This window comes from Cercospora beticola, chromosome 4 (assembly GCF_033473495.1).
Source record: "Cercospora beticola chromosome 4, complete sequence".
NCBI classification, from domain to species: Eukaryota; Fungi; Ascomycota; class Dothideomycetes; order Mycosphaerellales; family Mycosphaerellaceae; genus Cercospora; species Cercospora beticola.
Genome location: NC_088938.1, coordinates 1,071,015 through 1,094,373, shown reverse-complemented (window position 1 = coordinate 1,094,373; position 23,359 = coordinate 1,071,015). Strand labels below are relative to the sequence as shown.

The following is a 23,359-nucleotide window of genomic DNA, read 5'->3' as shown; positions in this document are numbered from 1 at the left end:
GGCTATGTGTGCATGCAAGCGCAGACTCGTTGGGAGCGTGCTGCGTTGCTCTGACCTAGGAGTGAGTGCATGGGCAAGGAGAAGGGGCTGTGCAGCGCAATCCAGGGTGCGGGCAGCCCAGGTGTCCGTAAGGCTGAGACCACAATATATGAGACTACATTGATTTCCGGAGAGAGAGAGCTTGTACTATTATTACGACTGTACCTACCGTATCACCCCCTGATGATCTTGTGCGCAACAGCCGTCGTTCACGCATCAAGCAGCATTGTTGTCGACGCTGCCCTCGCGGCTTGCTTCAAAAGCCCATGATGCCGATTGTGTCTGTGCACGCAACGTTATGCTCGGCGATGCGCGCTCCGCTCCTGTTTGCCACGAGTCTGCGATGTCAGTGGCAGCACGGCATGTCATCCGGTCGTGGCATCGCCACTGCCGTTGATATCCACGGATTGCAGCGTCGTTGTGCGTACAGTGAGCGAAAAGCAGTCCTGTTTCTTGATACATGGCAGCTTCAAGGTGCCACACTGATACACACTAGCCTGCACTTGGGCTGGTATCATTCATTGCGGCTGCATAAAGTGACCAAGATTCACGCAGCGGCAGTTTCACTCGGGGGTGTGTGGTTGCATTTGATGCTCTGGTGAACGACGCGCATCGCATCTTCGCCATTTGCGCATAACGAAGGTCTTGTACTCAACGTCAGGTGCTTGAGTGAAATGTGTTGACACTTCGTTGTAAAGCCACATGCTGGTAAACTGGTTGTCGGTGGTCGGTCGCTTCACACTCCGCACCTCCGACCTGCTTCAGCACGTCACCCGTAGCCTTCACTTCGCGTGTGCACTGAATTGCGCATTCACTACCACGGCTGTGCAATATAACTGAACAACAAATCTCCGTGCAGGCTCGATCGCAGATATTCTACGATGCGCATATAGTATACGCGCGCGAACACAACTGCGATGGGTCTCATCACAAAAGCAAAGGGCGCGCCAAAGTCCGAGGGCACCTCTGCTGGCGGCGGTGTCAAGTACATCTGTAATGTGTGCAGCAACGACATAACTGCGACTGTGCGCATCAGGTGTGCGAGTAAGAGCTGCAACGACTACGACCTCTGCGTGCCCTGCTTTTCCCAGGGCAAAGCCAACCTACATCACGACCCACGCACACATGCCTACCAGGTGATCGAGCCACATAGCATACCCATCTTTGACGAAGGATGGGGCGCGGACGAGGAACTCTTGCTACTCGAGGGTGCAGAGCAATACGGCCTGGGGAGCTTCGCGGACATTGCAGACCACATCGGCGGCTACCGAGAGAAGGACGAGGTGCGGGACCACTACATCCAAACCTACATCAACTCGTCGAAATTCCCGTTGCCCGAAAGAGCAGACCCGAGAGACAAGAGTCTCAGCGATGCCGTGCCACGAGAAGAGTTCCAGCAGCGCAAGAAGAGGCGGATAGATGAGCGCAAACAGGCAAAGGACGATCAAGCACATATCGCACCCACACCGGCAAAGCCCACGTCTTCCGTGCCCAGCTGTCACGAGGTCGCCGGGTTTATGCCTGGTCGGTTGGAGTTCGAGAATGAGTACTTCAATGAGGCCGAAGAAGCAGTGCAGCACATGCAGTTCTCGCCAGAAGAGGGCATCAATCCTGCAACAAAGCAATTCGATCCCGAGACAGAGCTGAAGATGGTGGTCATGACAATATACAACGACAGGTTGACGGCACGGACAGATCGGAAAAAGGTCATATTCAATCACAGGCTGCTGGACTATCGGAAGAACATGGCTGTCGAGAAGAAGCGCACCAGGGAACAGCGTGAACTGCATAACAAGTTGAAGCCGTTCGCAAGGATAATGTCACATCCAGACTTTGTCACGTTTTCAGAGGATCTCGAGAAGGAGCAGAACCTGCGGCAAGCCATCGCGCAGCTGCAAGAATGGAGGCGAATGCGCATATCGACACTCCAGCATGGACATCAGTACGAGCAAGAGAAGGCTGCGCGTCTGGCACGATCCTATCCACAGCCTGGCCAATTCGATCGTCTCACAAATGGCGTCCGGCCGAAGCTTGCTGACAAAGACAAGGGTGCACCTGAAGTGGCACAGGCCGTGGTGGACTATACAACGAAAGCTGACCTGCCCGTGAGACTTCACTCAGAGCGCGGACAGCCGAACGGTACACCAAACAACGACTCAGCGAAAAAGAGCAATCTTCCGCCCATACCAGGTCTGGCACCCGCGAACTGGGACGAAGAGTCGGCACCGGACTGGCAGTTACTACAACCCGCGGAGCAAGATCTGTGCAATAAGCTCCGCCTACACCCCAAGGCATACAATTGCATCAAAGATGCAGTCTTGAGGGAGGCGATGAAGTACGATGGCAAGCTGAAGAAGAAGAATGTGCGGGAGATCAGTAAGATCGACACCACCAAGGGTGGTCGAGTTTTTGAATTTTTGGTGGAGGCGGGCTGGATCAGCAATGCTGCAAAAGCTTAGAAGCGCCACTCAGGTCGCTCTCATTTCTATGCCATGCGACAGGCGATCGGAGCTATGCTATAAATAACAGCATTCTCTTTTTGGGACTAAGCACACTGCCTGGCAGCCTTAAAGGCTCACTGATGAGGGTACGAGCAATGGCCAAGCCCAACGCTGTTCATGACTATAATGCTTAGATGACGGCTTGAATGACCTTTGACCGATACATACAAGACTGTTGCCGACGATCCTAACACTACGCCCTCATTGCTGCGATAAATATGCTTCGTTTCACCCCAGGTGCTGCCGTTGAAATCGTGATTTCATTTCAACACTTTACAAGAATTCGTCTAATCGAGCTTTGAACAAGAATGCCTCACAACAAGTGAAGCCGCATATCTCATCAGCGCTGGAATGCAATCGCTATGAACTCTATCGTAAGGATGAACACCAACCTCAACTCATATCTAGTCTGATCTGGCTGATACAGAGAAGGACTTGGCAATCCGGTCGGGTAAATTCGGGTATTCGACCACGTTCTCGGCCTCAGGTCCTTTCGTGCTAGCGCCAAGCTTCTCTCTCGCCACGATGACGATCCATTGGTCTCGCCATCCATCTCCCCACGATGATTGGCATCTCCTTCGCACAGGGAAAAGAGACGAGACTACGGAGGTATGCATGACAGGCTTGACCTACATCAGATTGCTGTCCTGTCCTTGATTTGCTGACATCCGTGCGAAGCGGCAACCAGGAGAGCTCTGCGTAATTCCCCTGCAGTTGACAGTTGGGATCCGGGGGAGCTACAATGGTTGGGAGTCAACCACATCGTTCATGATGTATATGATGATAAGGATCCCGTTTGTCGCATGTGAAAGAATGCATGTGAAGACTGTGTGAGCTGTTTGTTGTGTGCGAGCGCGAGAACGGTGGAGTGGTGTTGTTATCACAGAACAATACCGACGGGTGTTTCCTTGCTTGCTGTGCCTGATCGCGTTCGCTGCGTGCTTATAGGCGGGATGCGTTCACGAGAACGAGAACGGTGGCGCTACCCTGGTCGAGGGTCTTTAAGGCTGACATTCCGAAACTCAATTCCTCCAACTGGGGACATCTTTGTTTCGAGCGGCAAGTGAATTGAGCGAAACAAAGTGACTTGTGGAAGTGAAGAAGATACCAGACTCAGTGCATAGCTGTACTTTGCTCACTTGGATCTCCTCGAACTTGTCTGCTGGCGAAGCGGTCCGTATAGCAGAAAGCGTTGGTGTTCCTGCAGGTTGCGGAAAAGGACGGCTTGGCTCGACGTCAATTTTTGTTGAACACAACCCGCCAACCGATCCTAGAAACTCTCCGCTTTTCCTCGTCTGCGAGATCTCACCGTTGCGCGCCTAGAGCAGCAACCGCTCCTCACTCGCCGAGGACTTTGCGTGCACGGCGTAAAGGAAGCTGCCTTCCGACGCCACTTTCGCTCGTTATATACCGCTCTTGCCCAGCGTCCTGCACTGTTCTTGCCCACCACCTTTCCGGACATCAACACCTACCAACGACTTTCGTTCCCTACTGTCCGATCGTGTACTGCTCGACCTGAGCACCATACCACACATCGATACCGTCCGACATTCGACGTAGCCGCCTGACGAGCACGCTACCCACCTCCTTGGCAAATATGCCATCCCACCAACCCACCGCCGGCATGCAGGCCATCGACCCGGACAAGATCTCCGAGGATCGCAAGGCGCCCACCATGGCCAGCAAGTCTGAGCCAAACCGCAACTCGAAGTACGATCCAAAGAAGCCACACATCACTGAGACGCCGATGACGAGGAAGAATTGGTACAAGCACGTCAACTGGCTGAACGTGGTTCTCATTGTTGGCATTCCAATTGCTGGCCTCATCTACTCGTACTGGACACCACTTCGATGGCAGACTGCAGTGTGGGCTGTCGCCTACTACTTCGCCACTGGCCTCGGAATCACTGCAGGATACCACCGACTGTGGGCACACACATCATACTCTGCATCTCTCCCACTGAAGATGTTCCTGGCTTTCGTTGGCGGCGGCGCCGTTGAGGGTTCCATCCGCTGGTGGTCTCGCGATCACCGTGCTCACCATCGTTACACCGATACCGAGAAGGACCCATACAGCGTCCGCAAGGGCCTGCTCTACTCGCACTTCGGTTGGATGCTCATGAAGCAGAACCCAAAGCGCATTGGCCGTACCGACATCTCCGACTTGAACGATGATGCCGTGGTCGTCTGGCAGCACAAGCACTATCTGAAGGTCGTCATCTTCGCAGGTCTCATCTTCCCATCGCTTGTTGCTGGTCTCGGCTGGGGCGACTGGCTCGGTGGCTTCATCTACGCCGGTATCCTCCGCATCTTCTTCGTGCAGCAGGCCACCTTCTGCGTCAACTCGCTTGCCCACTGGCTCGGCGACCAGCCATTCGACGACCGCAACTCTCCTCGTGACCACGTCATCACCGCCCTGGTCACTCTCGGCGAGGGATACCACAACTTCCACCACGAGTTCCCATCTGACTACCGCAACGCCATCGAGTGGCACCAGTACGACCCAACCAAGTGGTTCATCTGGACAATGAAGCAGCTCGGCCTCGCCTACGATCTCAAGCAGTTCCGCGCCAACGAGATCGAGAAGGGCCGTCTTCAGCAGCAGCAGAAGAAGCTTGACCAGAAGCGTGCCAAGCTCGACTGGGGTGTTCCTCTTGAGCAGCTCCCAGTTCTCGAGTGGGATGACTACGTTGACCAAGTCAAGAACGGTCGCGCTCTCATCGCTGTCGCCGGCGTTGTTCACGATGTGTCCGACTTCATCAACGACCACCCAGGTGGCAAGGCTATGATCCGCAGCGGACTCGGCAAGGACGCCACCGCCATGTTCAACGGCGGTGTCTACATGCACAGCAACGCCGCACACAACCTGCTCTCAACAATGCGTGTGGGTGTGATCCGCGGTGGTATGGAGGTCGAGATCTGGAAGCGATCCGAGAAGGAGAGCCAGGGCTCGACCATCTACAAGGACTCCGACGGCAACCGCATCGTGCGCGCTGGCGCGCAGGTGACCAAGGTTATCCAGCCTCCGGTCTCTGCTGGCGCAGCATAGAGGTTGGCCCGACTTCTTTTGTCATGAGTTTACGAGAAGCTCTTGTGTTTTTACTTGGTGCGTTTTAGCGGAAACGGTAGATGGGCGATTCATCAAAGCGAGGAACAAGCGGCTTGACAAAAGAAAGCTAGCTAGATTATCAAAACTCTGAGAAACAAATCGACGTGTGTGCAAAACATACCGTCGTTCTTCAATACCCTGTGTCTTCTTTCATCTCTCACGTCTCTGCCTGGAAGCTGACTGTTAAGAACTTGCATGAAGTATCGCAATCGAAGTAGCCAGCACAGAGCGAAGTGCAGAGTTGGTGAAGTGGAGAAGAGGAGGTTTATGAAGATGTATGTACGTACAACTCAGACTAGGACTGATCCTTTGGCACACCACAACGCGTTCCCTGCCTTCCATGTTCACTGCCACGAGCATGTGCGCTAAGTCTTAGCGCATGATGTACCATGTACGTGCAGAGCACATCACAATGCTCGATTCCCATCCCAAAGAGCCCATCACGTGCGTGCCTTCTCTCTTATGCTCCTCTTCGTAACACAATCATGACTAGCACCCTGTCAGAAATCCTCGCTTCGAATGCGAAACTCTTTGGGATCTAACGGCGACTCCGAGAATACGGGACTAGGATGCTTGAAGACGAAACAAGGGCATAAGCGAGAGGTGATGTTGTGGATGTTGTGAGAGGAAGAGTCGCGGAAGCTAGTGGGTGTTTGCTTGGGAGAAGGGCACTCCGAAAGGTGCGGTCAGCGCAAAGCACGGTTAGAGGCGTATTGGCGTGGCGTGATATTTGGAGGATCGGTGAAGGTATGCGAAGGAGGAAGGCCAGTAGTGTGATGCTGCATGAATGGAAGGAGAGAGGATGAAGCTGCGTTTGATCAATGGGATGTGGAAGGTAAGACTGTTGTTGGAAACTCACACCCAACATCAACGAAACTCGTTCCACGACCACCATATCTGAATCCTATACCATCCCATCACATCTCCAACTCTCACTCTTCCCTCTCGTCCTCAAACTCCTCGTCTCGAACAACCCTCTCATGTTGCCAAGACAAAGACCCTTCCTCTCGCATCCCTTCCTGCTCGGCCACGCCGTACAAACCTCCATACCCCAAACTCTATCCCTCTCAAAACCACCACTCCCTCGTCTCAGACAACACGGCAGCTAACGGAAGTCCGCAGAACTAAAGGCCACTCCGACCGGCAGCGCAAGGATCACAGGGATCCAACTTTCGGCGTCACCGAGTGATCGACAAGAAAGTGACTAGAAGGGGTAAAGCGAAAAGAGAATCTAGATGCTTGTCTGTTTGGGTGCACAGACGAATAATACGATCAGGTGATGGCGATGGAGACGGAGCATCCGAGAACAAGCTGGCAAGAAGAAGCGATCAGATGTGTTTTGATTTCCAGCAAGAAGGAAAGCATGATGCTTTGCGGGATCTATCTTTTCGTTGCTTTGCTGAATGCTATAGCCAACACGACCGTCTTCTGCATTCGCCATTCATCGTTAAGTAGCAGAATCAGTAGAATCGACACTCGGCTCAGTGTTCAGTGTTCAACGACCCAGTAGAGCAGACAAGTCTGCTACAGGCTCAAGCTCTCGAGGTATTTCCTCGCAGCTTCAACGGCTTCATCCACCTTTGAGGCGTCTGTGCCCTGTCCAAGCGAAGTGGGCCCCTTACCGCCTGCCTTGCCTCCGACAAGAGCAGCGACTTCACCAGACCACTTGGAGGCATCGGCGCCCTTGGCCTGAGCATCAGAAGAAACGTGACAGCCGTGAACGACTTTGCCGTCATCGGTCTTGCCGACCAAGTAGACCGTCTTCTCCTTTTGCTTGTTCTGCACGACCTTGATTGTTTCCTGGATAGCTTTGCTTCCGGCAGAGATCGGAAGGGACAGCACAAGTGTCTTCGAGTCGGCATTGTTGGTGAAATGATCCGTGACGGCGTCGAGGACCTTCTTATTCTCTGCCTTCTGAGCGGCCTTCTGTTGATCCAGGTTGGCCTTTGCAACGGCAGCGACGCGGTTGCGAAGGGATGTCTTCTGCAAGGCAGAGATCTCCAACTTGCTCAGATCCACAGTTAGTTGCTTCGTCTTGGCTTCTTTATCTGGGCCATACGGGAGGCGCTCCAAGGCGGAGACTTCCTTGTCCCATGTCTCGGCTTCAGCCTGCACTTTGTGGGCCTCTTGACCGGTGACTGCAATGATACGACGAATACCCTTGGCAATGCCGCTCTCTTCGATCACAACGAGATCCTTGATCTCAGTGGTGTTCTTGACATGCGTACCACCGCAGAACTCGATCGAAATGTCATTCCACTTAGGATCCGATGGGTTCTCCAGAAGGTCTTCCACCGAGATTCCCACGGAAACGACACGAACTGGGTCAGGATATGTCTCTCCAAATACTGCGCGAACGCCATTGATTTGACGTGCAGTGGCCAAAGGCACATCCTTGGCATAGACTTCGCAATTCTGGCGAATATAGTTCGTGCTCACTTCCTCAATCTTGGTGAGCTCCTCGTCGGTCACGCCAGCCTTGTGGCTGAAATCGAATCGTAGCTTCTCTGGTGCAACAAGAGATCCCTTCTGGTTGACATCGTCTCCAAGCACTTCTCTCAGAGCGTAGTTGAGAACGTGGGTTCCGGTGTGGTTGTTGCGGATGGGTTGTCTTCGCAGCTCGTCGTATTCGGCCAGAACCTCGTCCCCGACCTTCAGTTGGCCATATCCAACGTATCCAGTGTGCATCACATATCCAGCATATTGCTGAACGTTCTCAACCTTGATCTCAGCAACCCCGTCAATCAAAATGCGGCCAGTGTCGTTCTCTTGTCCACCCTGTTCAGCGTAGAAGTTCGTCCTATCGAGGATGACACCAAATTGCTCGCCTTCGGGGATCTCTGCAGTGGACTGTAGGAACTTGCGGCCGTGGTAAATAGCCTTGATGGTAGCCTTGATGTTCTCGCGCTGGAACTTGGGCGAATCGTCCGTCTTCGACACATCTGGCATATTTTCCAGTGTGCTAATATCGTGTACGTCAAGCTTAACAAGAGTCGCGCCTGATGCCCGTCAGTACATTCGCTCTTGACCCTTGATGGCGAAGCCTCAAACTTACCCTCCTTCTTTGCGCCCATAGAGGCAAGACGTGCCTTCTCTTGTGCCTCGGCGACATCCTCGTCAATAATCTCGAGTTCTCGTTCCTCGCACATCAGTTTCGTCAGATCCACAGGGAATCCGTAAGTGTCGTAAAGCCGCCAAACATCTGCACCGGCCAAAGTCTTCGTTCCGTTTGCCTTGCAGTTCTGGGCGTACTTCTCGAACATGCTCTCTCCACGATCGAGTGTCTTCGCAAAGGACACTTCTTCTTCGTCGAGGATCTCCTTGACCTCTTCCTGCTTCTTTTTGATTTCTGGGAACATATCACCCATCTGCTCGACCAGTGTCGGCACCAGCTTGGAAAAGAAGTTGCCAATGTTGGTGTTGAAGTACTTGCGAGCATAGCGTGCTCCGCGACGCAACACACGACGGACGACGTATCCTCTACCGACATTGTTTGGCACGCCACCATCCGAGATAGCAAATGTCAGTAATCGCAGGTGGTCCGCGACAACTCTGTAAGCAGTGTCGATGCCATCTGCATCCTCAGCTCCAAACTTGCCTTGGTATGGACGAGCACCAGTGACTTCCTGAATTCGAGCAAAAAGTGGCGTGAAGACGTCTGTGTCGTAGTTTGACGACTTCTTTTGCAGGATGGAGACCAAACGCTCGAATCCCATGCCTGTGTCAATATGCTTGCTGGGCAGCGATTTCAGTGACTTGTCGGGCTCTCTGTTGTATTGAATAAAGACGTTGTTCCAGATCTCAATCACGTTCGGGTCGTCCTGGTTGACAAGGTCGGATGCGTTACGTCCACCGATGCGGTCGTAATGGATCTCCGAGCACGGGCCACATGGGCCTTGGTCGCCCATCTCCCAGAAGTTGTCTTTCATGTCTCCAGTCAAGATGTGATCTTCAGGCACGCCCTGTTTGAGCCAAAAGTCTCTGGCTTCGTGGTCTGGCTCGAGCCCAGCGTCGGCCTTGCCTTCGAAATATGTGACATAGAGACGATCTGTTTCCAGTCCGTACACTTTCGTGAGTAGCTCCCATGAGAACTTGATGGCGTCCTCTTTGAAGTAATCGCCGAATGACCAATTACCCAACATTTCGAAGAATGTGTGGTGGTAGGAGTCCTTGCCAACATCGTCCAGATCGTTGTGCTTGCCTCCAGCACGAATACACTTTTGTGAATTGGCAGCACGCTTGAGCTTGGCGAAATCCGAGTCACGATCTACTGTCCCAAGGAAAATGGCCTTATACTGGTTCATGCCGGCATTGGTGAACAGCAGCGTATGGTCCGAAAGCGGCACCACGCTGCTGCTGGGCACGAAGGTGTGGCCATTCTTTTCGAAGTACCTTGGCTGGGTCAGTGCTGTTCATAGATGGCATCGTCTTGAGAGATGTGACTCGAATGACAAGTCGCGAACCCTTGGCACAAGTCTTCCGAATTCACTCGTAGTCCGGAAAACGAGTGAGACGTGCGCAAAGGAAGTGCAAGGAGCAGAGACTCGGGTAGGTGCAGAGCATATGCAGAATTGCCCTTGCTCAATGGCGCTAGTGTCAAAGGAAGGAGGGCACGATCAGACTTACTCGATGAAAGTCTTGCGCACCTTGACGGCGCTCCACTCAGGCTCTTGGCCCGTCGTGGAGGCCATTCTGCGGAAGGAGTAGTGGTGGAGGACGCGAGGTGGTGGCGTGCGTGCGGTGGTGGCCTTTGTGGCGGAGTTTCTAGAAATTCCTGGAGCAGGCTTGAAGAAGCGGAGGAGGGTCGAGAAGCTTCGCATGCAGCTGCGTTCCTGACGACTTCTAACACCGCTCACTTCGACACTACTTCAGTTGACGCGATGAGATGAATGCCGGCCTGGCGCGAAGAGTTGCGCGACAACAGCAGCGATGAAAGATGCAGACGGAAGTGATGTCGGTCAATGGCGCGCGTGGGGCGGGCGAGGGTGTTCGCGGTGGAGGAGGAGGGACAAAGCGTAAAGCCGATGAGTCAGTTGCGCAGAACTGCTGGAATGACTACGAGCGTTTCGCCAAACGCTTCAACTTGCTCAACTTGGGTAAGTCTGGCTTCAATCTTCACGGTGCGTTCGTCGATCTGACAGAGTATCATGCAGAGCCCAGCATCAATGGCACACACGCGAGCAGCTCCTACTACATCCCGGTCTCGAGCTCCTCGCAGCCGACGAAGCCCACGCTGAGCACACTGGACACATTGCCCGTAGCAGACGCAGATGGCATGATGCAGGTGGATGAGACGCGCGATCGCGTCTTCATCCATGATCTCGACGCCGAACTGGCAGAATCTGAACCAACTGAAGAGAGGTTGATCTTTCTTCCGGATATCGAGAAGCACTTCAGCAGGATACCGAAGCATGTCTTGACGGGCAAGGCTGAGGACGTGGAAGGTCAAGAGCTGGTGCTGTACAGTGTACCAAAGTCGCTATCGGTGGAAGAGAGCCGCGACGCAGTGAGATACGCGATAGTAGAGGCCGGGCAGCGTGCGCGTGAGAAGGCCGCGATGGAAGCTCGACAACGAGATATGGATCGCCAGTATGGACAGATCGCGGACGAGCCAACAGAAGTGGCTCACGGATATGGCATGGGCTACGTGACGGAGCTGGACGAAGTGGAAAACGATCCAGATGCGATGGATATGGATTGAATCCACGGTAACTGGGCAGCACGTTTCTGGCACGAATTGTGATCTGGTCTTAGCGACCCCTACGTGAGATTTGAAGGGTGTTGTCTGCCCGTGCTTTGTTTCCGGCAAGCGCTTCAAGATACCAAAACATCTCGTGCACCAAGCTTTTCGGTCGACACAACACACGACGAAGACACAATCACCAATCACGATGAGCGCCCCCGCGCCAATACCAGACATATTGAAACGCGCCGATGAAGCGATAGATTTCTCGTCGGCAGAAATCATCGTCATCGTTGGCCCAACACGTAAGTACTTCCATGTGCCCGCGGCTTTGATCTGTAAGAGCTCTGCCTACTTTGAGACCGCTCTGCACCGAAAATGGCTCGAGGGCAGGAGTGGCGTTGTCGAGATGGTGGAAGACGACGAGCAGGCCTTCAATGTATACATGAACTGGCTGTATCGCGGCAAGATCTGCTTGGACAACCCCCGGAACTTGAGCACCGATGAGCGGGATGCTGCTTGGACTTTGATGTTCCGCACATATGCGCTGGGGGACAAGTTGTGCGATATCAACTTCAAGGACTCGCTCACAGACGCGGCGGCCGTATGGTTTACTCGTGCGGGTCTGCCTTCCGCAAAGGCACTGCACACTTTGTACGAATTCACGCTGCCAGGATCACCAATGAGATTTCTCATGACGTGCGAACTGGCGAAGCTAGAGGATCAGATCCAATCCATCGACGAAAGTTGGCCACATGCACTCACGATTGAGCTTGTCAAGCTGCTCAAATTTCCCGAAGAGGACCTGCTGGAGTCGACTTTCCAGATGGCGTGCGACTGCGCCTTCCACGAGCACAGCTTTCGAAGCTCTGTGTTTGAGAGGTGCTACAGGGCCAACGCAAAGGACCCAGCGCTTGCCATAAAGCGCCTATGCCTGCATGGACATGACACAATCGACTTCGCTTCGAGGCCGATCCGCTTCAGGCTGGCTGAATCCTCGGCTACATTCAGCATCAACGAACGCTTGCTTAGCATATGCCAACCAGCACTAGACTTCAGCGTGGAATCAAGAACAGCCGGAGTGTGGACGTTACGGTCGGAGAGCAACCATCTGGCTTTCAACATCTACTTGAACTGGCTCTGCAGCGGTAAAATGTACGTCGACTTTGCCGAAGAAAGCAACGATTGTACAATCTGGGTCAAAATTGCCCTCGCCTACGACCTTGGTCGTCAACTCCCAACTTGAGCCTTCAGGGACGCGATTATTGACGCCGTTGCGCTTACATTCTGCCAAAAACGCATCAGCGGCTTGACCTGGGTTCCTACTGAGCCTGAAACCCTGGAAGGCATGCATCAGGTTTTTCGAGGCGAGTCGGGGCTGTGCAGACTTATTGCATACAAAATGGCCACGTTGACCAATCTCGTCGACTTGCTGTCAGATGAGTGGCCGAGCAAGCTACTTCACGCCATCGCCGTTTATGCGGCAAGGAGATTGAATGAGGGCGCAGGCTCCAGTATACTGAAGAAGACTCTGAAATGCGAATTTCACGAACACGGTACATATGAGGAGTGCTATCGAAAGGAGATGGCCTAGTACAAGCGCACTCTCCCAGGTGAGACTGAGGCATCCTCGCGCATGAGGTCAGCTACGGACAAAAAAGTGCTGTAGACCTTGTCGAGAGACATAGCTGCAAGTACGATTGACACAGTGTACATAACGCTAAGGGATAACGGAGACTGCCAGCCCGTCTATGCTACTTGAACAATGAAAAGACGCTCGCTATCGTACAGATCGTTCCTCATCCATGCATGTACTCAAACATCCAGCATACCTCCGCGCCTGACACTTCGACTGGTGTATGCCTTACGACACCCCTCCAACCTCTGTCCCAATCATCAAGTCCTCTTGCGGGGCTCTACCCTCTCTGCGACGGGTGAACCGGGCCCACCACTCATCTGCCATTGATACAATAGACCACGTGCTCTTTGTTTCTCGTTGTCTTCATTTGTATGTCCGCACAGTCACGAACGGAGAGAATCGAACTTGACTAGCATCTCGCTCCTCGGTTCGTCTTGGCTGACTTCGATGCTGTTTTCTGCCGCTGCTTCCACTCTCGACTTCGAGGTATCGTGGTCGCGGGCTTCTTGTTGGGTCGCTGGTAGACCTGGATGATCGAACAGCGGGAGTCTTGCTACTCACTTCTTGCTGTCGACTTGGTGGCGAAGACTTGCGGCTGTTGTCATAATGGTATTGTTTGCGGGGAGGTTCTGCCTTCTTGGGTCTTTCAGGTAGATTGAAGTTGCTCCTTGATGGTAATGGTGTTGAGCTTGAAGAGGGAGTGTACGAGATTCGCTGATCTTTGCTCGAGCGAGGTTTGGTAGGTGGGAGGTCGACGTTGTATCTAGGTCTGTAGGCTCGAGTGCTTGACATTGATGATTTCGTCTCTGTTGCAGATGCTGTAATTTATTTCTGCACTCAATCTGTTGCTGTCGATCAAATGGGCAGTAGTAAAGAAGTGGAGAGAAATGGCAATGGTAATATCATTGAAGATGGAAGTTGTTCCTGAATCTTGTTTCCTGGTGCGGAGGCTCCTCCTTACATGTGTACCAGTATGGAGAGGCAAAGCCGTGTCCCGGACGGCCGAGACCTTGGGCGTGGCAAGCGAATTTGCAATATGGTGTACTGACGTTCGTATACTTTGGATGTGTAGCTGCCGCATCTTGCGTCACGCCGAGCGATCCTGCCCGCGGAAAGCTGGTTAGCTACCACACCTCTTCCCAAAATAGCCAAGACTTGTTACGACGACACGGATGGTGAGAACAATGCATGGGTTACACAGCATTGGCAAGGCCCTGGGCTTATCAAATGTGGATATGCGACAAGAGCTCATTGACGTACGCATGCGCAACCACCAGGTCGCAGCAGTTCGTGCTGTGAAGACGCATGTGTGTTGTGCTGGTGTGCAGCGTTCGCAGGGTCCAAAGCGGGACAATTTTTCGAGCTCGTAAGGCGAGTTAGCGTAAGAGCTATGTCATGCAGGGAGTTGTGCTGAACGAGCGACGGCCATTGATAACTTGGAGTTCAGCGCCCATGACTCCAGCTCTTTTGGTCCCGAACAGGATTCAATTTCTCCGGGGCGAGTCTCGTATGCTTTGATCGTGTTCGTCAGAGTAGCTTCACGTTCAACAGGCTCAGAGATGTCGCTTGTACAGGTCTCAGCGGAAATATTGCTCGCTTAGGCGCGCCGGGAAGGGCTCGCAATGATTACTCCTTGAGAATGTCAGGATCGCTTCCTGCATCCATTTCGTTCTTTCGAGCGCTGGCTGAGAAACCGGATTTGATGATGGCGAACCGGCGCGGATAGCGCTCGGCAAGTGCGCTCACATCGGATGAAAAGCTAGCGATCGAAAGCCTGTCCCACGTAGATACTCACGTGGATGTCGATATCAGCATCAGCAGAACTCGTGATGCGAACAAAGGCGACATGATTGTCTTGTTCAGGAGCGCCCGGATCTTCGAATTCTGAGCAGCTTTGGCTCTGGCCTGGCGAGTATTCCTGGCAGACAGTCCTTGTGGGCTTGGAAGCACCGCTGCGATACGGCGTGGAGAGGCAGCGTCTTGCTTCCCATTGGGAGCCCAATATTGTGTGGTGTAGAACGGACTTCTCGTGTTGTGGAAGAAAAGAGCGAAGGCGAAGCTTCATCCGGTGTCATTTTCGCGTCGTGCTCGAGCCATCTCGCAGGATGAGTGCCAAGCCTCAATCCATGACTTGCAACAACAGCACTTTTCCACAATTCTGTCCACGACCAGTGCATCAACAGAATCATCAAACGGAACAACCCAAACTTGTGACCTCGTAGGACAGCTTGTCTCTGGTGTACGTCGGTCTTGCGAGCAGCATCACAGCTCCTCGGAACGCCGTATGCGCGATACGAGACCCGTGCGCTGGAGTCACTGTCCTGGTGTCGAAACAAGCTTGCGGCGCCTGCGAGTGAGATCTGGCGCTCTAGTTAGTGAATACGAGAACACAACTGCACCTGGCTCTATTGTGTTCTTCGCGGCCATATAACACCTGCTGGATCCACTGAAACAAGTCTGAGACTCCATGCAGCAACTGCAGCAACTTCGAATCTATCGTTCTAGCACCCGAACCATAACGGCATTGCGGCACATGGTCGCTGCTACAGCTGCACCTAGTGATCGAAATCTCTCAGCGCCCTCAATCCGTCCCCGCATCGAGATGCGCAAAACACACTTCGCCAGGCCGAAAGTCATACTCTTCCATGCGGGCATGCCAACTTGATTCGAGATCCGGAAGATGCTTGTGTACGAGGTACCACTGGGCACCTGGACGTCGAAGTGCGTTTGCGAGACGCGTGCCTTGACGGCCTCGGATGTACCATACTGTTCCTCAGCATGGAGCGATACCTTGTGAGACGACAGCCATGCCAACGCATGCCACAGGGCTGAATCCGAGCGCTGCACATCTTCGAGAAAAAACCATGAGATCTCAGTGCCGCAGTGTCTGGGAAACACCGACTACCTGACAATCACAACACAACACTTGCCATTGTGTGCACGGCCCTTCTGTTAGCGACTACACTACTGCTGTTCCACCTGACTCTTACAGACTATCGAGCGTGGTATGAAAATGTTACCATAGCCAACAAGGTGCAGCATAGGCATGCATGCTGGATCACATTGGCTTCTGGAATTGCCTTCCCAAAACGTCGTGCCAACCGCATCAGTAGTCGCAGTGAACATAGGGAGGGCTGCTGACCTGCCTTTCACAGATAGCGCGCTTCGACCTTGGTATTAATTGGACTGCACGGATGACACCTGAGGCGGCATTGGCACGCGACAATCGGTTATTTGCGGCGGTTCACTATCTCTTGACCACTTTAGAGCGCGTGCTTGACGGCCTTGGACGGAAAGCAAAAGCGTTGGCGAGGCGTTTCGGTAAGGTGCAATCTGAATTGAATATTAGCTTGCATGTGGAATATGCATAGAAGACAAAAGCAACTATCGGCTAGCTGGAAGCTCTTCTGACCGTCCATGCGGACAAACCAGTCACTTGGAGCTGACAACCATGATGAACGGTTTCAATACCAAGAAGGGAATAATCCTCGCGCTCGCTGGCCTGTCATTTGGCACGCGGCAAGTTTAAGAGCCACGAGACGCAGGAAGTTGCTTTCTTGCGTGACACTGTCGCTCTGCGGCTGATGCACTGTCTCGGTCGATCAATACCTGTTCTTATCGCAAGCGAGAGGTGCTATTCTCCTAGCGCCCAGGGATTGACGGTGTACAGCTCCAGTTGTTCGGCGTCAGTAGCTTGTGAAGAGCGATGAGTGGCTTACGGGCGGCGCTCGGCCCCCCACCAACGTGGCTGCAGGCCCATCCTTCAACGGCTGCCGCTAAAATGGCGACAGCAACCCAGCACATTGTTCCTGCGAGCACCACATCTTGGGTTCTGCGCGTGCGCAAACCCATGTGAACTTGGAGAGTAAAGTCCAGCGTGACTCGAATGCTATGCTGGTATTCCATCAAGACGCCCGTAGCGCAGGATCCGGCCAATCTCGTCGCCGGCGGCAAGCGTACCTCCTACGTCTGTCGAAACTTGGAGGTCGCAGCCTTACTGTACAAGCGTATTTGAACAAATGCTTAGCTGCCCCTTCAGATTAACTACAATCGGGAGGTGAGTGGCGTTCGCGATGAACATTGGTCAGACTTTGAGAACGCTGGTCTTGGTACAAGCTTGGCTCCTTCTCGAAATCGAAGCGATCAACCGTTGCCAAGATGATATGCCACTGGCTGGACGTGGAGATCAACAACCTCACCAGGCTGGTGAAGATCACGCAGCTCGCCGCATCACCCTCCTCCTCCAGCCCGCGCCAGGAGCAGCGCTGATATTGCCCAATATGGTGAACGGTAAACAGGTCAGGCACAACTGCCACGGCCATTCTCCTGCACGATAGGACGGACGTCACTAATGCAGCCTCTTAAGCCGGAACTTTGTTGGACCCAGCGGCATACCGTACGATTGCAGCACTTTGACTGGCGATGCGCGCAGATGAGCACCTGCAAGCGAACTAGCACGCGATGATGTGTATCCGACTAGCCACGCTACTGCCACATTCGTCGACTGAGGCCTCCGAGGTATGTAGTATCCACGCTCATGCGTTGATGGTAGGCTGGCATGTCCAAATGTCTATATAAGTGATCAACAATCCCACCTCTGGAGTATCGATCAGCACCCAGCAACACAGCATCTCTTCTCATTCACGAGCCTCAGTAGCCTCGACATCGATCAAGATGCACTCTATCCTCAACATCCTCCTGGCTGTGCCAGCAGTCCTTGGTGTTGCCACCATCGATCGTCGCCAGAACAAAGGCACCATCCAAGGCAGCTGGATCGCTCGTCTTGAGGACGGTGGCATTCTCTCCAATGTCCTCGGTGCCCTCCGAACCACCGCTCAGGTCGAGCCAAAGCACGAGTACAACATTGGCGGCTTCAAGGTACGTGCTCGTGTGGTCCACCACATATTGCAACATCACAACTGACACTTCTCTCAGGGCTTCGCTTTCGACGGTGATGACAACGTCGTCGACTTGATCGCCAACCTCGCTGGTGTCCTCAGCATCGAGCCAGACAGCAAGGTCTACGCCTCTGCTCCAGTCACCCTCAACGACCGCGCTCTCGTGCAACAGAGCCCGGCCGAGTACGGCCTCGTCCGTATCTCTCGCCGCGCCAGGGGAGGCTCCAGCTACATCTACGATGACTCCGCTGGTGCCGGCACCACCGTCTATGTGATCGATACTGGTGTCTACACTCAACACTCTGAGTTCGGTGGCCGTGCCACCATGGGTGCCAACTTCATCTCCGGCGAGTCGGCCACTGATGGCAACGGACACGGAACTCACTGCGCTGGTACCGTCGCTGGTTCCACCTACGGTGTTGCTAAGCGCGCCAACATCATTGGCGTCAAGGTCCTCGGTGCCAACGGCAGCGGAAGCAACTCTGGCGTCATTGCTGGTATCGACTGGGCTGTCAACAACGCTCGCAGCAATGGCCGCACTGGACGCTCTGTCATCTCTATGTCTCTCGGCGGTGGCTTCTCACAGGCCACCAACGACGCTGTCGCCAGCGCTGTTGCCAACGGTGTCTTCACAGTTGTCGCTGCCGGTAACGACGGTGTTGATGCCCGCAACACCTCCCCAGCTTCTGAGCCATCTGTCTTCACCGTTGGTGCCACCGACTCCTCCGATGTCAAGGCTAGCTTCTCCAACTTCGGCCCAGTCCTCGACATCTTCGCCCCAGGCGTGAACATCAAGTCCTCGTGGATCGGCGGCACCACTGCCACCCGCACCATCTCCGGTACCTCCATGGCCTGCCCACACGTCGCTGGTCTCGCTGCCTACATCATCGCCCTCGAGGGTCAACGCACCCCAGCCAACCTCGGCTCCCGCCTCATCTCTCTCTCCACCACCGGTGTTGTCCAGAACGCTGGCTCCGGCTCTCCAAACAGACTCGCATACAATGGCGTAAGTTGAAGCCCTCGAAAACTCAACTGAAGAGGCACAGACACTAACTATTTCACAGAACGGCGCATAAATTCTTTCGCCCCCGAGCCAATTTAGAACTTCAACAAAAGTAAAAAGTACCAACCAGGCATTTAAATCTGGAGTTGATGAGATATGATGGAATGAGCATGAGCATTAGCATTTGACAATGTTAAAGAGAAGGGGATTTTAGATATCAGAGTTTGCCAGCTTGCGGTGAAGAGGCTACTGTTGAGCAGGAGTGTTGCGACACTCAAGGTTACTGGGCGGGTTTCCTAGTTCCTACATACTTCCGCAAAGAGAAACTTTTGAAACCAAACCAATCTTTCCCAGTCAATGCACAAATGACTACTGCTGACTACAGTTCTGTTCATACAAAACAGCTCAAAACAATCTTCCTAAGGAACATGCAACAACAGCATACCACCCTGCGGCAATCAAAGAGACTAGCCACCGCGATCTTCTTCCCCGACTAAAACTGCTCTCCTTCAAACCTGACCAGCAGGATCGTCACAAGAAATTTGTCAATCAGCTCGCTTGTGGCTCGTCGATCAGGTCCTTTCGCCTGCAAGCCTGCTGAGCAATCCTTCAGCACAACAAGCAAATCCGTCCGCCGACCGAGGCGAGGTTTCGATTGCAGCCAACTGCTTCTACAAGCCGCGGCAACACGAAGAGGTTCAAGCTGACTGTAGGAATTCTGACGAAGAGGCTTGCAGAAGATGGCGTTATGTGGCTGTCTTGGAATTCTGCGATCGAAAACGCCCAGCCGCGCCACCTCCAACGTTCAAGCCCCAGCCGTCGGCCATTTTTTGTAACGCCGAACGGCGGACCAAAGAATTCATGAGGGGCAGGAAACGTGTTTTTGTTGCTTTCGGAAGTTTCTCGTTGACCAAGATTGTGTGATGGCAGGGTCGTCGACGGTACGATTCGTGCAGGTGGCTTTCTGCTACAGTCTAATTTGGACTTTGCCGATTTGTACTCGTGAGTCGAGTAGCTAGAAGACGTGACAGGGTAATGCTGATCAGTTTGCCTCATGAGAGGATGTCTGAGATCGTTCATGTCTGTTCAAAATCGATCAGATCTTCACTGATTACTTACCAGGATGCTGAGACATCATGAAGAAAATGACAATTTGGCAATCCTTGGCCTTGATTGGGTGAATTTATGTCTATCCCAACCAGTCGCGGCGGTTCCTTAATTCAACGTAGCCTGCACAAAAGGCTCAAAGTAGTTTTCCACCGTCACCTGCGACCTCCAATCACTCCAGTCGTGGCTCAACAAGCCCCAGGTCTCCTCAAAGTCCTGAGTTCCTGTGCGGATGTACTAAAAATCATCCAAAGTCAGCAAGCGTACCTCGGAAGGGGGCAGAGGAAATCAGAACTCACATAACTCCCACCAACAGCCCACTGAATCCATCCTCCCGGACCACCTGGCAATCCCGTCAAATACTCCTTGATACACTGTGCGTACGGCCTCTGATATTCTGTATCCGTCTGCTCAAACCCAAATTCCGTCAACACAACCGGTGCAATGTTCTTCGCCGTTGTCGTAGAAGACGTATCCATGGCGTTGTAACCTTGGCTATAGAGGTTGAAGTTGGCGCAATTCGAATCTCCGAGGTTGTTATTGTAGTTGTGCAACTCAAACACAATCTTATCCGCATAGCTGAAATCCTCAATGATGAAAGCCTTTCCATCATCAGTCAATGGCAAGCCAGCCGTGACGTTTCTCAAGTCCGTATCGAAGTTCAAGCCGGAATAGAAGATGAGAGCATCCGGGTTCGCGGCATTCACAGCATCTGCGGTGGGGATGACATTCTCGTACCAAGAGTCCCAGCCATAGTTCAGAGCAGGATTGCTCGGATCACGGAATTCGTTTCGAAGGCCTTGAGAGACGTACGCGGGCCAGGCTTTGGCGTGGTCGGCCATGAATGCGTTTCCGCGACGCCAGTTCTCGACGTTGAAGTCTTCGGAGCCGAACCAGGCGTTTCCATCGCCGGTGGAGCAGCACCATTCGGCTTTGGAGACGTGGTTGTCGAGGTGGACGAGGATTTGCTGTTTGTAACATTCAGCGGCGACGGCATCGAAGACGTCGAGACGAGTGGTCGATTCGGAAAATGAGGGGTTATTTTGGATGATCTGGTCCAGGACGATGGTGGCATTTTCGGAGCCGATGGCGCGGACGAGAGCATTCTTGAGAGTAGAGTTGGGGTTGTTGGAGTAGATATCATCGACCATTTCGATGGAGTAGGTGAGGCGGATGACGTTCTGCGATCAGACGTTAGAAAACAAGCTGAGAGTGTGAGGTCGGCTCGTACGAACCATGCCTAGACTCTTGATCTTCGAGACGATGGTCTCGATTGACTGGTATTGGAGTCCTTCTGGGAACGACGCATCATTGTGCCCTGGCCAGTTCGTGCCAGCATAGACAACTTTGTCACCTTTAGTATTCACAATGTCCCTCCCGCTGGTCTTGAATGGAGCAAATGGCCAGGCATCTTGTCTCTTCGTTGGAGCAGCTGATACAGCTGCCGCCAGAGAACAAGCAAGAGTGACGAATCGAAGCAGCATCTTGACCGAAGGTACTTGGCGCGTCCAAGTTCGTCTCGCAACAAGTGTGGAGTTACTGAACCGTGGACGAGTCGTTTATATGTATAAATCGATCCGAGTCCAAGGCCCGCTCAAGACGAATTTACTGCCTTGGCGAGAGGTCCTCCACACTCGACACAATGACATACTACCACTGCGGAGAGGGCAAAAGTGGAGGAGGTGAAGTCGCAATGCCTGCTCACCACCTCGTAATTTACAGACTGATGGGTTTCAGATCTGTTCTTAGAGCCTGAACCATCCGGACCGAGGCGGACCGGGATCATGGCTGCAGAGTGTGATGCCTATTGTGGCGCTCTTCACTCAGAGATCGCGGCTCGCCAGTCACGTAAACATCCCTGTCTTTCTCCAAAGATCTGCGGGCGCCCGCAGACCCCGCATTGGGAGCTTAGATGAGCCGGTCATGGACCAAGACGGAGGAACGCGTTCCACGAACGGTCGGCCTTGAGCATATAAGACCCGCTAGGCCAAGTTGGAAGGTGTGGACTGGCGGATGGAGACAGTGCAATAGCTCGGAGGCTCGGAGGCTCAGGCGTTCTCTGTTAATAGTTAGCGATGATGAAAGTGCATTGAACATCAAAGCTCCAAGTCAATCTGACAACGGCCATATCTCACAACACCAGCCCCAGGCGTTGCGAAGTCGAAGTCTTGTGGTTGTTGCTGGAAAAACCTTCAAGATGTTACACTATACAGCTAGCCGACGCGCCTGCTGTGGTAAGCCGGACTGAGGGACGATTATCCTGATTACACATCTGCTCTTTCGACCTCGGAGTCATCCGAAGCGATAATCTGAAGCGTCAACCCATGATCAAGTTTCTGCATCTCTTTCACGAGCTCTTCTTCGTCCCCGCCAAGTGCCATTGCATGATCTTCTCAAATATTCCCTTCCCACCCGTCTCGATCACATCTCCATGGCAAGGAATGATCCTGTCAAACTTCCACTCATTGATCTTTCTGATGCTCTCATTGAACTCTGGACGCGGGCTTGCTAAGCCATACCACAATAGTCTCCTCTGCGCAAGTGCTTCTCCTCGGGTATGCTGTAGCGCGTTGAAGATCTTGCTCAGGATCCCTGTCGTTGGATCAACGCCTGATTTACTGAACTGCTCGGTAGCTGGCAAGTTGAAGAGAAGATCGGCTTCGATGAGAGTGCCCGATTTGCGGTGGTTGAAGACGAGTTCTTTGTTTCCGTGGGCGTGAACGTATTCGTAGTCGAAGTCAGCGTCGAACTCTTGCGAGATCTCGGGCTTCTTGTTCGGGTAGAAGAGGATCTCGTTGGGTTTCGGGATCTCGAAGTAGGACTGTTTTTGGCGAAGTGCAGGAAGGGTGTCGGGCATGAGGACTTTGGCTTCCGGGTAGGCCTGGAGTGAGTTAGAAAGATGCGACCTTGATGGCTGCAAATATCAGCCGCGTTCCATCCTCACCTTGTGCCAGCTCTCCAAGAAGATGTGGTGTTCTTGATCGAGCGCTACAATATATCCAACTTTTCCGCCGAGGTCTTGTGTTTCCTTTTTCACTGTCTCTGTCAACGCGACAGGCGAGAACACGGCTAGACTCCCCGTCGCGAGTCGAACAATTGTGCCTCTTCCACCAATCTTGATCCTGCCGAAACGCAAGAAAGGCGTGCTGCAGGTGAGAATATCAGGCGTGACCTTGCGAAGGACCATCACCTTCTCCGGATCGGAGGGTATCAACTTGGACGCGCCGGAAGCCATATCGTGTGTTTGGGGTGAAGAGAGGATTCGGTGGGAGCAGCTGGAGACAGCGAGAAGGAGAGCGCACTTATCTGGGTATGTCGCCGATGGTCAAAGCGGTGGGCGACGTCAACAGCAACGGATGCTCACTAATGGTTCGTGTCTT

General features: G+C 53.2%; 8 protein-coding genes across 8 annotated transcripts; 5 read left to right on the top strand and 3 right to left on the bottom strand.

Moving 5' to 3' along the window:
* Window positions 1-956: 956 nt before the first annotated feature.
* Window positions 957-2,498, top strand: RHO25_006066 (uncharacterized protein; the record flags this gene model as incomplete). Its single annotated transcript, XM_023596924.2, has 1 exon — window positions 957-2,498. One exon carries the CDS (start codon window positions 957-959, stop codon window positions 2,496-2,498), a length of 1,542 nt encoding a protein of 513 aa, XP_023452935.1.
* Window positions 2,499-4,164: 1,666 nt separating this feature from the next.
* Window positions 4,165-5,589, top strand: OLE1 (stearoyl-CoA 9-desaturase; the record flags this gene model as incomplete). Its single annotated transcript, XM_023596923.2, has 1 exon — window positions 4,165-5,589. The coding sequence occupies one exon, from the start codon at window positions 4,165-4,167 to the stop codon at window positions 5,587-5,589; it is 1,425 nt and encodes a 474-aa protein (XP_023452936.2).
* Window positions 5,590-7,173: 1,584 nt separating this feature from the next.
* On the bottom strand, window positions 7,174-10,340 carry ALA1 (Alanine--tRNA ligase; the record flags this gene model as incomplete). Its single annotated transcript, XM_023596922.2, has 3 exons — window positions 7,174-8,648; window positions 8,705-10,041; window positions 10,276-10,340. The coding sequence occupies 3 exons, from the start codon at window positions 10,338-10,340 to the stop codon at window positions 7,174-7,176; spliced, it is 2,877 nt and encodes a 958-aa protein (XP_023452737.2).
* Window positions 10,341-10,585: 245 nt separating this feature from the next.
* On the top strand, window positions 10,586-11,350 carry RHO25_006063 (uncharacterized protein; the record flags this gene model as incomplete). Its single annotated transcript, XM_023596921.2, has 2 exons — window positions 10,586-10,745; window positions 10,803-11,350. The coding sequence occupies 2 exons, from the start codon at window positions 10,586-10,588 to the stop codon at window positions 11,348-11,350; spliced, it is 708 nt and encodes a 235-aa protein (XP_023452736.2).
* Window positions 11,351-11,540: 190 nt separating this feature from the next.
* On the top strand, window positions 11,541-12,578 carry RHO25_006062 (uncharacterized protein; the record flags this gene model as incomplete). The annotated part of the gene is made up of 1 exon (XM_023596920.1): window positions 11,541-12,578. One exon carries the CDS (start codon window positions 11,541-11,543, stop codon window positions 12,576-12,578), a length of 1,038 nt encoding a protein of 345 aa, XP_023452732.1.
* Window positions 12,579-17,645: 5,067 nt separating this feature from the next.
* RHO25_006061 (uncharacterized protein) lies at window positions 17,646-18,945 on the top strand (the record flags this gene model as incomplete). The annotated part of the gene is made up of 3 exons (XM_023596918.2): window positions 17,646-17,849; window positions 17,907-18,875; window positions 18,934-18,945. 3 exons carry the CDS (start codon window positions 17,646-17,648, stop codon window positions 18,943-18,945), a joined length of 1,185 nt encoding a protein of 394 aa, XP_023452730.1.
* Window positions 18,946-20,087: 1,142 nt separating this feature from the next.
* On the bottom strand, window positions 20,088-21,463 carry RHO25_006060 (uncharacterized protein; the record flags this gene model as incomplete). The annotated part of the gene is made up of 3 exons (XM_023596917.1): window positions 20,088-20,216; window positions 20,279-21,160; window positions 21,215-21,463. The coding sequence occupies 3 exons, from the start codon at window positions 21,461-21,463 to the stop codon at window positions 20,088-20,090; spliced, it is 1,260 nt and encodes a 419-aa protein (XP_023452729.1).
* An 863-nt stretch (window positions 21,464-22,326) lies between these two features.
* On the bottom strand, window positions 22,327-23,214 carry RHO25_006059 (uncharacterized protein; the record flags this gene model as incomplete). The annotated part of the gene is made up of 2 exons (XM_023596916.2): window positions 22,327-22,860; window positions 22,924-23,214. 2 exons carry the CDS (start codon window positions 23,212-23,214, stop codon window positions 22,327-22,329), a joined length of 825 nt encoding a protein of 274 aa, XP_023452735.1.
* Between the last annotated feature and the right edge of the window lie 145 nt (window positions 23,215-23,359).